A 14381-nucleotide genomic window follows, 5' to 3' on the forward strand; every position below is an offset into this window, starting at 1 on the left:
TACAATGGCATCAGTAAGTTTAGAAAATTAGAGAGCAGTTGGGGGGGTTTTGTGTAGTTTTTCTCTTTTCTTTCTTACATTATTGCACAGAGACCTTTCATCACATGTTCTTCAGCTTTACGCATCTTCCTAAACGTGAAGTAAGTGCTATGGATAAAATAAAAATGTAGAAAAGAAGAACAGCAGCATGATTTGTCAAAGTTAATCCCTATAATTTAGTAGGAAAAAAAAAAAACCCTGCTATAAACAAAATATAAGTGCTCTTTATTCATTTAAAAAATAACGCTGACAATTGCAGAAGTCTGTAAATGTTAATCTGAGTAGGGGATGGTGACCTCAAATAAAAATAGGCCTCGAAATGACAGACTGCTGGCCTTGCAGATCTTGTAGAAGACCAGGATTTCAAGTGTAATTATCAACGAAGTTATTTACAGTAAAACTGACCTGAACTTTCAAGAGTGCCACTTTTAGGACCTGGCCCTGCAAGCTTCTGACTCCCCAGGATGACTCCAGCCTCAGCTGACAGTTACAACGGAGGTGTAGCTGCAGGATCAGCTCCTAAAGGATCAGTTAAAGGCCCTACTAGATTTGAGATTAGTCTTATCTGGAGTTCTCTATACAATAATTTACACATATACAGGCTGACAAGCTCCAGTCTGATCCACCACACCTTTGTCTTCTACATCAGACTTCTCAGGCTGGCCAACTTCCATTACAGAAGGTTTGGGATACCTGAACGGATACCCGTTGTCATCGAAGAACCTCCGGAAAGTAAACTCATAAAAAGCATGTTCTGTGTGTTTGCTGTTGGAAGAGGCCAGCGGATCCCATGTCCTGGTGCTGTCACCACTGGCGTCATTCCAAGGACTCTCCTCTTCAACTGGATCAAAATTTGAAGTGTCCATGGGATGGCTGATCTTTGGAACATAGGGAGCCGGCTGCCTACGGATATCGGTAGAGAAGTCCATGGAGTGAAAGAAAGCATGGGCCTTAATATCATCTGCTCCATTTCTCCCAAGCCTGTCCTCAGCAGCACAGCAGAGCTTTGTGATGAGATCAGTCGCCTCAGGGCTTAGCTTGATCTGTGAAGGAATGTGCAGTGTGCTTTCCCAATTTATCACCTGCGGGTAAGAAAGGTGTTTAACAGCTTCTGATCCTGGCAACAGAATCCTTCCCATTGTCAACATTAACTGCACAGAAGGTTACACCTAACTAGTCAACTCCCAGCCTGAATGATTATTTTAGAGGTTCAAGAACTCAATGGTTAGACTGCCTCAACTGTTAATAATCACTTCAATGACTCAAGAAAAAACACTGTCAGCAGGTAAAGTGAGCAATTCCATTTAAAAAAAAAGGCAAATTCCCTCCCGAATGCTCCCACAGTCCCAGTCGAGAATGTATTCAGTTTACAGATGACTGCATGGAATGACTTCAAGGAATTACTTCATCTCCAAAATGTAAACTAGGAAAAGTGATTATGACATACATCCTTTCTAATACAAAAATACTCAGCTTGACTTTGAAACACTGCTGACAGTAATTATCCCTGGCATATCAGCTTCCTCAAATCTGACAGGCACTCTGTGTACTTGTGCTGAGAAGACTCAAAAAACTGCACAGGTATCTATGCAGCTGGACAAGTTCTAGTCTGAGCTTCACTGTCTTCACTGATTGGGAAAGGATTTGTCCCCCCACAGAACTCTTTACAATCAGGCTTTTGTAATCACTGCTCCTTTCTCCTATCCAAGGGGAGACAGGTCTCCGCATGGAGGAGAAGTAGAAGAAAAATGTTCATTTTTCTCCCAGCACAGACTGGAATTTTGCTTCAACTCACCTTCAGTTGGGTTTCTGTGGGTGTAGGAGCCAGAAAAGGAGGCTGTCCCACTAACATCTCAAAGAGGATCACACCAACGCTCCACCAGTCACAGAGCTGAGTGTACCCTGAAAGGCAAGTCAAAAGGTTGTCCTCCACCAACCAAGGAGAATGTGTATAGAGCTACTTGCAATTAACTATCAAAACATACAGCACAGATCCCTGCCTTTCCTCAGAGAAACAATTTGTCACCTGAAACCAAAGGACTCAAAATCCACCTTCATAAAGTCACTTCTGTTTGCTGACCTGAGTTCCACTGCTGTCTGTAAAGATCTAGTCCTGCTGTCTGTGAATCTTTCTGAACAAATTTCTCAACAAAAGTGAGTGATGAAATCATGTGATCAGAAAGAATGAAGGGGGGGGCTTATGCCCTGTCCCACAACTACATCACTACACAGCACAAACCGGACCTCAAAGTTTAGTGACTGATGTCCCCCTGGGTTCAGTGGAGGTGACACCGCAAGTTTGACAAGCTGCTGAAGGACACAGCCTGGCTCTAGAGATAGAAGAAAGTCATGTGGTGACTCTTAGAGCAAGTTTCAAGCAGAGGAGCAATTTCAATCACTTAATTGCTGTGACAAGACAAATAAGGTATCTATTTGAGACCTCCTAAAAAGGAATGGAGGATTAAACACTGATTTCAGCAGAGATTTATGTCACTGGATGATGTAGGGTCCAATGAGAAACCTCAACTTTAAAAAATCAGGCTTAGGATCTGCCTTGCAGACAGAACATCTTATCTCCTTACTACAGTGACCACATCTGTTCTGCATGGATAGCCAAGTGCTGCCTACATTCCTCAAGCCAAGACTTTGAATGCAGGGTGCCCAGTGTAAACTGCAGAAGACTTTTTGTTGGGTCTCCTCAAGATTCTGGCTGGAAATTGGGAGAACAAGTTTCCATCATCCGTATTGAAGTGGCCTGTCTGTATCAGTGATTCAGAACAACCAGGTGGCTACTCTCTGGTCTATATAAACTTGCTAGCAATCATAATCATACTCCATGAGTATAGATAATTTGCTTTATACTTGAAAAATACCACTGTCAACATAATCTGACACATTTATTAGCAGTCCCACTCAAAGGCCTCAGAGTGTAGATATGCACAGACACACAAAGAATGACCACCATCAGTCAGCATGTAGAGAAACCTGTTTTCCTTAATGTGAGCTAAATGTTTGTGGCCTTCAGAATGACAATCTTCCCAAGCAGCAAGCTTATTTAAGGGGGGGGGGGGGGGAAGAAAAGAAAAAAAAAAAGGAGAAAACCACAAGTTATCTACCTTTACGAAGCAGAACTTCGGGAGCGATATAATTGGGGGTTCCAACTAACGAGTGGGCTAGACATCTCTGATGCTGCTTCTTAGCTCTTTGTTCCAATGTCTTCAGCCTATCTCCACATCTACAATTGGACACATCGTCCCACAGATCACTGGGCTCCATGCTGTCTTGTCTGATGTGGCTCCCTTTCAAATGGGAGAGAAAGGTTATATTTATGGTCATAAAATGCAATACACAGATAAATAAATAAATAAAAAGAAAAATCTAGATCTACTTGTGCCATCTCCCACTCTCACTGAACCTTAAAACTTTAATGCCAAGACACTTCCTTCTGCCCTCCCCTTCACAATTGGTTCCTGCATGGGAGCTACAGAACAGTGGGTGCATATTTAGCTTAATTATACCAGTTGTTTGTGATCCTTTTGCCAACAGACACCAACACTCCTCAATGGCACATGCAGGAGGTGTGTGGACCACTTTAAATCTGTGATTAAATCATTTCACCACCAAAAGAGACCCTACAATTATAAACTGAAAAGCTGCTGCCACTGCTCAGCCAGATTACTGATGGGGTTTTAAACAGTACTGGAAACAAAGGACTGGAAATAAACTAACTGAAGGAGTTAGCGACACACACATCATACTGTCATCAACCCTCTGCCAATGTTCACACCTCTGTTGTGTTTTCTAAGCTGACATTTCTGCCAAGAGGTGCCTGTTTGTTTCAAAGCAAATAATGCAATACCACTCACAGATAAAGCCTAAGAACACTACCTTTCTGATAGTATTTTGAATTGTGAGTCCACCTGAATCCAGTGCACAGTCCGAAGTCTGTCAGTTTGATATGCCCATCAAGGTCTATCAGAATGTTGTCAGGCTTGATGTCTCGATGGATGAATCCCATTTTGTGCACACTCTCTATAGCCAAAGTGAGCTCTGCAATATAAAATCTAGCCAGGCGCTCTGGAAAGACCTCCATTCGAATCAGTAGACTCATCATATCCCCACCAGGGATGTAGTCCATCACAAAGTACAAGTTTTCTTTATCTTGGAAGGAATAATAGAGTTTGACCACCCACTCGTTGTCTGCCTCAGCAAGTATGTCCCTCTCTGCTTTGACATGAGCCACCTGGTTCCGGTTTAGCACATCTTTCTTTCGCAGCGTCTTCATGGCATACAGGGCATGGGTGTCCACTTTGCAGGCCAGGCATACTTCTCCAAAGGCACCGATACCCAGAGTCTTGATTTTCACAAACATAGATTTGTCCATTTTGGCCCTTTTAAGCCTGTTGTAGTTGGACTCCTTCTGGTAGAGAATTTTCCTCATTTGTTCCTGTTCTGCTTCACAAAGGCCAGCCTTTACAAAGGAAAGCAAACCACAAGAGCTAGTACTGTTACATTCATAGCAGGAGAACAATAAACTAGCATTCCCAAAATGTATTTCTCAGAAAAAAAATAACCAAGAACAAGGAAAGACATATTCATGAGGGAGAGACACTCTCTTGTCTGTCTGTTGAGGTACTTCTGACATGCTGGCAAATTTACTGTGCCCTGACCTGTTACCTGAATTCAGTGTATCTGAGACTGATCGCTGCCTTTCTCATTTGACTGAAGGAGGAGGCATGGGGCAGTACTGTCAGAGAACATAACCTAAGAAACCGTAACAACCCCTCCACCACTGCAGCACTGAAGCACTTTGAGAGAAAGATTTAGTGCCTGGTGGGAAGGGGCAATGAGGAGGAGGGTGGTGGGAGTTGAAGCTGACTGATTTAGCAGACTAGAGACCCAAGCATACGCCCACAGGGATGCTGCTTAGATTGATTTAATTTCATCTCTGTAGTCTAGGGCTTTAAATACAAATGTGGGCAGCCAGACTACGTGGTGAGACTCCCCGCAGTATAAAAATGGAATCTGTATGAATAAAGAATGGATGAGGTCTGTAGAACTTGCAGAACAAGTAGGATGAATTTTCAGACTGAAGGCAACAGCCAAATCAAAACAAGCAATACTGTTTGTAAAACATAAGGAAAGCACATCAATCCATAATAAAGGAGGTGTTTGTTGTTTTAAGGTAACATAATTAGCGTGCGTGTTCCTGGTTAATTCTAGAATAATGCGATATGCAGATAGCCAAGTTCTCCCAAGTTCATAGGGTATTATTCCAGCCAGTGATGAGGTTGCTAGGGGAAGGAATTGTTTCTGTTTACAGCTGAATTATCTGAGTTATGAAGTGAGGGAGAGCTGAAGAGTCAGAAGAGAAGAACTACAGATATTAGTTGCTGTTTTACTTCTCTAGAGATCTTTCCCTATCTCAGTCTCCGGAAAACATTCACTAAATCCAAAGCAATGCAACACAATCTGTACCAGCAGTAAGGACAAACTATTAACTATCATTAAAATGCCGACCTTTGAAGAGATTTTAGAAGTGTGCTCATTTACTTTTAATCTCAACAAACAAACAATTAAGTTTTCTGGAGCAATGTGAGCATCAAATAAATTGACTCTGGAAATCGACTGTGCTAGGGAGGTTCGGGTAGTTAATTATTATCCATTATGTGTTAATAATAGCTTTCCTTAGAGTTTACCCTTACAATACAAAAGCAGACGAGTCATATTCTAGTCATGCCTGAGAAAAAAATGTCTTCCACATTTATAAATTAAAAACAAAACTGCCAGAGCACCCATCAAATCTTGGCAGCTTTGTTTTAAGCAGACCTATCAGTGAATCAGCTTAGGTTTGAGAGCTACAATTAAGCATGAAAGACGCTCTCACTCAAAAGCACACCTCCCTGAGACCTGCTTCTAGAACAGGTTCCAGCAAAGGTCCCAAGATCAGTCCAAGCTGGCCAAGCTACGATTACTTGCATGATATTATTGCTTACATGTGTTCAACAGACAACTTCCAGTCAAATATTACATATTCATCTGAAAATTCGGCAGGCACAGTGATTACAGTGCTGAGCTGAACCGCAGCTTTGGTGAATGACTGGCTGCTCTCATGGAACAGGGATGAAGAACTGAAGCACAGAGAAACTCTTCTAGAATTTTGCAAGAGCTGCCAAAGCACTGTCAGTGTTATCTCGGCCTCAAACCTGGCTGCTGAGTTCTTGCCTAAGCAAACCTAATCCTTTCCTAGTATGGGCGATTTTCCTTCATTTTACTTTTCTGGTATGAAGATATATTATTTCACACCTCAAGTTTTTCAAACAGCCTCCTAGACCTGCACACAGGCTTCTAAGTGAAAACAGTCTATAGGGAGGTACTGGCTACCTAATACTTCCAGCAGAGTCTGCCTTTCTAATTTTTTGACCGATTAAAAATAGTAATAATTTTACCCCATTAGCTTTTATGAGAACAAAACAAGGAGAATTACTTTAGCCATTTCTTGCTCCAATTGTAATCTTCTGTTAATTTTCTGCTGGTAGGTCTTTATGACATTTTCTACATGTTGCTCCATGTAGAACTTGAAGGCAAAAGGCGAGTAGCTCTTTATTCGGGACTCCCGCTTTTCCTCATCTTTCCCGCTTTTCCGCACAGGCACCGGGGACGTCTGAATCTGCTTTTTATCCTTGCTCGGTTTTTCAGCCTTCGTGTTCTTGCTGCTCTTGTCATTCCGCTCAGGGTTCTCCTCAGCCTTATTGCACGTTGAATTGGGGAGGACGCGGAGGGTCTGCTCTACGCCCATGCATAAGCAGTTGATATCAAACTGCTCAGAGCTGCCGGGAAGTAACAGATGCTTGGGATAGGGTGGTGGCGGACACCGCAGCTCCTGGTTACCGTAATCCACTTCCAGCTGATAAGCACTGGCTACTCCAACAGGTGGCACATGTTGCTCAATGATCTCCAAGCCGTCCACAGCTGGTGCCTGTGCAGGTAACCAACCAGGATGGGAAGGTCCCACTGCAGTCTGAGGCTCAGGCCTCATCACTCGCATGCTCTTCACTGGCTGGAGAATATGAGCAGATGTGACTGCAGTGATTGTATTTGGAGACGTAATTGAAGGATCAGGTTTTCCCGGAGGAACCTGTCTTATAGACACTGTCACCTGTGGCTGTTGCTGGTGGTTGTTAAAGGAGTTTGTTCTGCTCGGCACCGCGGCATCGGGTCTGAAGGATACATGTTGCCGTGGAGATGTTTCTATTCCTGGATTTTGTAGGGAATCTCGGCGTGACGGTGTTGCTGCCTGCCACTGCTGAACTTGAGGATTATTCATGTCATAGAGGTCCATGTTTAGGCTATTTCTAGACGGAGTTAATAGATTCTGTGGTGGGCTGTCTGAAAAATCATTAGCAAAGGCTGGACTTCTGGATATCACATGCATTTGATGAGAAGAAGGACTTGTCTGTTTGTGGTGAGAATGTGATATGTACAGGCTTGCTGGTGCCTGCTGAAATGCATGACCAGAATTATTCTGAACAACTGCCCCTTTATTTGGGAGACTGGTGTAGCCTCCATCCTGCTGCATCTTGTTTTGGAAGGATGGACTCCGCTGAACACCATATCCCATAGGTTCCCCTTGCACCATCATGTGCTGCCTACTGTAATGTTGGCTATTGGAGCCATGGGATGCCTGCAGCTGCAGAGCTTGACTGCTGTGATTAGCCACTGGATAATTAATCACAGAAGACTCGATATTTGCAGGATATGTTTTCTGCTGATGGCTTGTTGGTGTGCTGTGAGTGCCTACGCCAGAGGGTCGCTGTACAGGAGCGTTCATAGCTGGAGACTGTGAAGTAGAGATTAAATAGTCCATGTACTGCCTTGGAACTTCAGCAAGCATATTTGTGCCTTCTGCTCCAAAGCCTGTCCCTTCATAGGCTGCATTGCTGATCTGATGGTAGGACGGAAAGGATTCATTTGATCCTTCGAAGCTTGGCCTGCGGGTTACATTATTTGGCACAATACCCTTCCCTTTATAAAAAGAACACAGAAGAATGTTAGGAAACAATTCAGGTGAACAAATTACTTTGCATTACTCATCCATCTATACATACAGACATACACACACACACGCATGCTGCGTAGGGAGTATGTGTTATAAAAACACCTTCCAAAATCTAAATTAAGTACTTGAACATTTAAAGTTACAGGTACCAAGTACTGCTGCAGATAACGAGCTACTGGCCCACACCACTGCTCATGCCAGGAATCATCAGAGAGTTCTACCAAATCATGAAAACAGAAGCACAAATTCCTTAACTATGAAATCATCAGATTACACTACAGCCTGGTTTTTAAAGCTGGACCAGTACTACCAGTCATTACTCAGAGACAGGAGGAAGCTACAGAGTACGGAGTTAAGTACAGCACCAGTGGAAGAAAAAATGCTCCCAGACTGTCAATACAACTTAAAGTCACCATTATTGTAAGCTATGAGCTCACCACACAATCCACATCTTCTGTACAGTGGGCTCACCGCTCACACTAAAGATACATTTACATCTCTCCGATGCATCCCTCTCCTCAAAGATTCTTGGTTCCCTCTCCTTCATTTGCAATAAAGGCATCATGCAGTTTGTCCTGTACTCTTTCCGATGTGTTGGACACAGAGTATCCCCTCATATTACTCATCTTCCATCTGTTTGGAAGGCAAATCTTTCAGGGTGTCAACATGTTCATCTTAGCTTGGAAAATACACAGAGACAAGATGGCATCATTCCTACAGTGGAAGCGTCAACAGCACTTCTCAAGAGTGTCCTCCTCCAGCTGAGGACACACTGCAGGTGCATAAAGCACTGGCTATGCTAGAAAGAAGAGGGGAGACTCTGTGCTGGTGCTATTTTTCTGTTTCTCCTCTAGTTCTTTAGCTTTCACAGATCCCAGAACTTGCCCCATATATACCTGAACAATTTCCTTTTAAAATCTTGATTTCACAAGGTGCACAAGAATAGCTGTGTTGTGCTAATAGGCCTGAACACTAGATTGCAAGTTTGTCTGCTAATTTGAGCCTCTGGGGCAAACCAACTTTGTTTTTCCCTATCAGAGACCATGAAAGAAAGTAGCAGCAGTAATTGGACTCCTATGGGTCACACACTTCAGCTGTGCAAGGAATCTTGCTTATGTCAAAAGAGATATGACATCCACCTCCTAGACTTGTTCTGGTCTGGCAGGGGAACATTTGGATTTGTGAAGATACCAAACGTGGTGGTTGTAGAAGATTTTTTTTCACACATTCCAATCCAACACAGTAACTGTTATGACCATCTCTTGCCTGTGAAGATTCTAGATTAGAGTGTGTTCTTAAGATTAATTAACTATACTCACGGGATCATCAATTTTTACACTTAGCTCTCTGTCCCACAGTAATATCTAGTAAAATTTATTTGGGTCTTGCCAGGGGTCTGAAACTATTTACTGCTGAAGTAAAACCAGAATAAAAATGAATAATTAAAAAATCTATTTCCATATATCAATATCCAGAATTCAAAGGTAAAAGATGTAAATTTTCAAACTCCAAATGAAAACTCTCCAAGTAGCATTGTATGCTTCCTAACCAACTGGAGGAGACCTGTGCCACCCTAGCTCCAACCACACCACACCAAACAAACCAGTATGATTCTGTGGCCCCTCACCCAGGGAAGCATCAGCTGCGTGGTATTTAAGTTTCACATTCCACGTATCCTAATAGTAAAGGCAGATCTTCAGCTCAAAAGGTTAAGCATTCAAAACAGCTGCATGTGTTGGAATGTTAAGAAAGCAAAACCAAATGCAAATGAAACATAACCTAGTAATTAAAATGTTATTAGCCTGGGAAGATTCTGTACCCTTTCAGAGGAAATGTACGCTCTTTAGCACTGGATGCATTGTTTCTCTTTAAGGAATAAAGCCCTTACAATATAAAGCAAAATACAGCTCAGTAATCCTGTCAACATTATTTTAAATTCTCCTTATGACTCAATTGATGTCACATTTGTGTATGTATTAAGGCAGAGCTCTCCTAATAGCAAACTGGACAGAACTACTTTGTCTGTGAGATGGACATCCTGGAGGGTAACACACCAGGAAGCACTGTCTTTGGGTTTTCCAGAACTTCCCAAATGATAAAACAGTAAGTCTAAGACTGATAGAAAGGGCAAACAATGCACCCTTTTCCATCATATTTGAAGCTCCATTCCCTGAGAGTGACCACCTGGAAAATAAGGTCCTTGCCTTTTTCCATCTTCCCTATATATGACTACCCTCAGATTCCCTTAGGAAAGAAGTGGCTTCACTGAAGACCTCCTTCCTATCCAGGCATTTGTCTTTGTAAGCTGATTGGGCTTTCTCTTCTTCAGCTTTCCCCATGTCTAGACATGCCTCTCTGCCAACCACCTCAAATTTAACACCCTTCACAACACAGATTTTTCACTACGATCAAGAGGCAAGAAGGAAGGTAATGCTGAGGTGGCCAAGAAGAGAAATTTGGCACTCGGAAATCACTGGTGCTCAGTAAACTCACCTTCTGACCACACTGAGAGGTCTGTATTACTGTACTCAGCCTGGCTGAATGGATTTGTCAGCTTCAACTAGTCCAACATGGACAAGACCTTTTAATTTGGAATGTTACCACTGACTTGAGAAAAGTTCCTTGTCCAATGAAACAGGCCTCTGACAACAGCTCTCCAACTGCTTACCCCTTTGACCACCACCCCCTCTGCAGCATGCCACATTATACAACTGACAAGCTCAGCCAGCCAGAGCTGGGTTGTTTTTTTTAAAACTGAAAGAAGATAAAAGTAACAAACTCTATCCAAACTCTTAGAGTGTATCCTAATGACAGATCAAAAAAGCATTCTGCAGTGCTAATACATCAATGGAAACAACTCTTGCAAGGCCTTTTGTCACCTGTGACTGATGTTTGTTGATGAGACACATGCAAATCTTCCCATTTGCTAATTCACATGAAACAGAGCTGAAGCAGACAAGCAGGGATGACTGGAGAAGCTTCTGTTATCTTGGCCCAAGCTATTTCTGCAGTGTACTTACAAGGATGTTAACATGAATGAGTTCCTGGGAAGCCAGCTATCTCACAACTTCCTTACGTGCAAGCGCTCACTGCGCAATGACCTCGACTGGGGTGACTTGCACAGAAGGATAAACAGGTTTGTGTTTAAGAAGGTTGACTATGAATGTGGTCTTGCAAGGCAGGCAAGTGTGTTGAGCTTCCAGCCTAGCTCACTTTGCAGGGCCATGTTCACAGCACTGTCTCCTACCAGGGTATGGTTGAATACTTCCAATCCACTCCTTTGCCCCAGTAATGACTGCCCTTTAACAGCTTATTGCAAGAAAGAAGATCACACTTTTTTAAAAAGTTCATGCTTACCTGGTGAGGTCTGCTTAATGACACGCACTATCTGTTCATTTCTAGGATCCAAGTAGCTCATCTTACTGATATACTCCAGAGCTGCTTCAATACTTCTGCTACCTGTCTGCTTCAGTGCTCGGACAGCCATCTCCTGTATAAAGTAAACAGAACTGAATCACACTGAGCCGAAACCCAAGCACCACGCTGCAGGTTAGACAGCAGTAAGCACTCTTGTATTTACAGAAACCTTTTGTGAGTCTCACCAGATCACAACTGCTTGAAGCCAGATGGACTCATGCCTTACACAATTCAAAACTCAAAAGAAGAAAACAAGAAAAAACACCACCGACCCAAACTCTAGCAATTAAAGAAGCATCAAATTGAAACGTGCACTTTAAGATTCCTCACTTAAATGCAGGATGAAATACAATGGCATATTTAGCTTGTGGTATTTGTCTCAGTCATACCTGAACCTGTACAGTAAAAGCTTTAATGTTTCACAGATGCCACAAGAAGGTAATTACACAGGAACTGATTTCTGCTGAGCAAATCCTGGCCCCGCTAGAGGCAATGGGGAAGAAAGATTGTGGTTTTCAGTGCAGCTGGGATGTCATTCACTATTTGTTTGGAAAGTGACCAGCACACTGAAATGCATTTCACATTGTTAGTCTTTTTAGATTCTGGTGTGGCTCCAGGACAGTCTGAGTGTGGGCTGAGCATCTGGTCAGTCGTGGGTTTGGTGAAGTGCCTTGTGTTATCACCGTTTGTGTATATACTGTTATAAGGCCTGGTGATGTTTCCCTCTGCCTGTGCTGTCCCAGTAAATTGTCCTTATCCCAATCCACATGGTTTGTCTTTGTCTGTCCATTTTCCTCTCTTTCCTGCTGGCAGAGGAGTGAGAAAGTGGTGTGTGGTGCTCAGCTACTGGTTGGGGCTGAACCACGACAGTCCTTTTAGGCTGTATTTTATTGGGCACACATCCACCACTGTGTCAATACAGGTGCTAGGCATACAACCTGAAAACTACTCCAACACAACCACAGTTAGTGTGCCCTGCTTGACAGCCAGCAAGTCACATTCTTCTGGAGTCTTTTTATACATTTACTTATAGCTCAGGTAAACAGAATACCTTTCAACAATAACTAGCCTCTGGCTGCAAAGCAAAATTCACAAATCCTTGCAAGGCTGCCTGGTCTCTTCTGAAATGATGGACAGACTGAAATCCAGAGCTTTCGTGTTGAAGTCACAGTGCCGAACTTCAGCCATCAAAAAGATACTTAGTTGAAAGTAGTTGCTGAGAACCTTTCTGGTTATCACCTCCAAAAGGCAATTCATAAAATAGATGTAACAGGACATAAACTGACCTTTGGTGATAGGTTAGAGGACTAACTTGAACTGGGCTCCTCCTAGCTCTTAAATGGCTGAAGTTGGATGAAATGAATGTCACCATCAAAGACTTGCCTCAAATTACCAGTATCTTATTATCTTGCCACTGGAGTGCCATTTTTAGGGGAATTCTGTCATCACACCCTGCCCACCAAGTGCTGAATCAGACGGAGTTTGGTGTCTTCTTGGTTTGGCTTACCAACTGCAGATGCAGTGGCTGGGTTGGCACAAGCACACTGCTCTCCCACGGGGCAGCTCTGGGCGCTGGCCAGCAGCCAGGTAACATGTAGTGTGTGTCCCTTTCCTGTGTCACCTGGAGCAAAGAGCCACTCTGCTCGACTGAGCTGCAAGTACATGTTAACATCCTCACTGCCTGTTTCCTTAGCCAGGGAGGATCATCTCAGATGACACTAATTCACACTTAGCACAGAGCCACGCGCTGGCACTTGGCATTTTGCTTCTCTTAGCTCAGTCCCCTCCTACTCCCCCAAAACGGCAGCATTTTCTCCATTACTCAGAGGTTCTGCTTAGGGAATAGCTATAACAAGTTTTAATATTTTTTTCACACAATTTATGACTCATAATTCATAGAAAGGCAGTAGTTGGTTTCACATTTCCTATAGCTGAAGTATTTCACTGGCATCAACACATTACTAAGGGCAATTTTATATCAACACAAAACCATTATGTATGAAGGAAAGAATTTCCCACAATGTTTTTTTTTCCTCTCTTTCTTTCTTTTTTTCTTCTCCTGGATACATTTCTAAACTATTAGCAAAGTTGCATCCCAGCGCTCAGCATTCACATCATCCAGGGACTCTGGGCTTGACAGCCTGGTTCCACAGGGCTGCTAACACACTTTGCCCATTTACAGCAGCTTAGATCTAGTCATAGACCGTAACTCTTAAAGTTTCCTAAATCTAATGTGCACAGTACACAAGACTGGAAGATCTTTGGGCTGCCTTGGATTTTGTGTGTTGATTGGTGGTTGGTTTTGTTTTGTCTGCAGTGGAGTACCAAAAGAATAAATGCTTGGTAAGCAATAATCTGAATGATTAACAGCCCATATAATACACTTCTCCCTCTCTCAGTAATGTTGACTGTGTACAATTCACAGAGGCTAAAACTGAATATTATTTTTTTATCCCCAGCATGGCAATATAATCTCTGAAAACAATCCCCCACCTCTCCCCTCCCCACCAACATGTGGCACTACTTATTTTCTCCTCTTTTGCCACTGCCTGTGTCAGAAAAGCAAAGTAAAAATGACATTGCTCAATTTGAACCTTCTGCAGGTATGTTAGTGGATTCGTATTTAAACTTCAGTGGGAATAATGGGAGGGGGAAAGCCCAAAACGTTTCACTATGGTCTATATGATAACCTAAGAGGCACAGCAAGAGTTTGGGATCAGCAGCAGATGTGTCGCTGGCAATCTCATCCCCCAAGCCCCTAGCACAGCAGCAACCCTGTGCTCCAGCTGACTACCTCTCATCTTCCATTAGGTCAGCTCTCACCCTCCAAAGGGTTTTCTCATTACATACCTTGTTTGATTAGCAT

General features: G+C 42.9%; 1 protein-coding gene across 1 annotated transcript in view; it reads right to left on the minus strand.

The window, feature by feature from the left end:
• Positions 1–247: 247 nt before the first annotated feature.
• LATS2 (large tumor suppressor kinase 2) overlaps positions 248–14381 on the minus strand; it is a 44143-nt gene continuing 30009 nt past the window's right edge. Inside the window, exons 2-7 of the mRNA XM_084279099.1 lie at positions 11456–11588; positions 6527–8064; positions 3928–4510; positions 3156–3338; positions 1835–1941; positions 248–1121 (exon numbers count right to left, since the gene is read on the minus strand). Coding sequence (XP_084135225.1) covers positions 627–1121; positions 1835–1941; positions 3156–3338; positions 3928–4510; positions 6527–8064; positions 11456–11588 — 3039 coding nt within the window. The 3' untranslated portion in view covers positions 248–626. The remainder of the gene's footprint in view (positions 1122–1834; positions 1942–3155; positions 3339–3927; positions 4511–6526; positions 8065–11455; positions 11589–14381) is intronic.

Source organism: Gallinula chloropus (assembly GCF_964237585.1).
Source record: "Gallinula chloropus genome assembly, chromosome: 1".
Classification (NCBI taxonomy): domain Eukaryota; kingdom Metazoa; phylum Chordata; class Aves; order Gruiformes; family Rallidae; genus Gallinula; species Gallinula chloropus.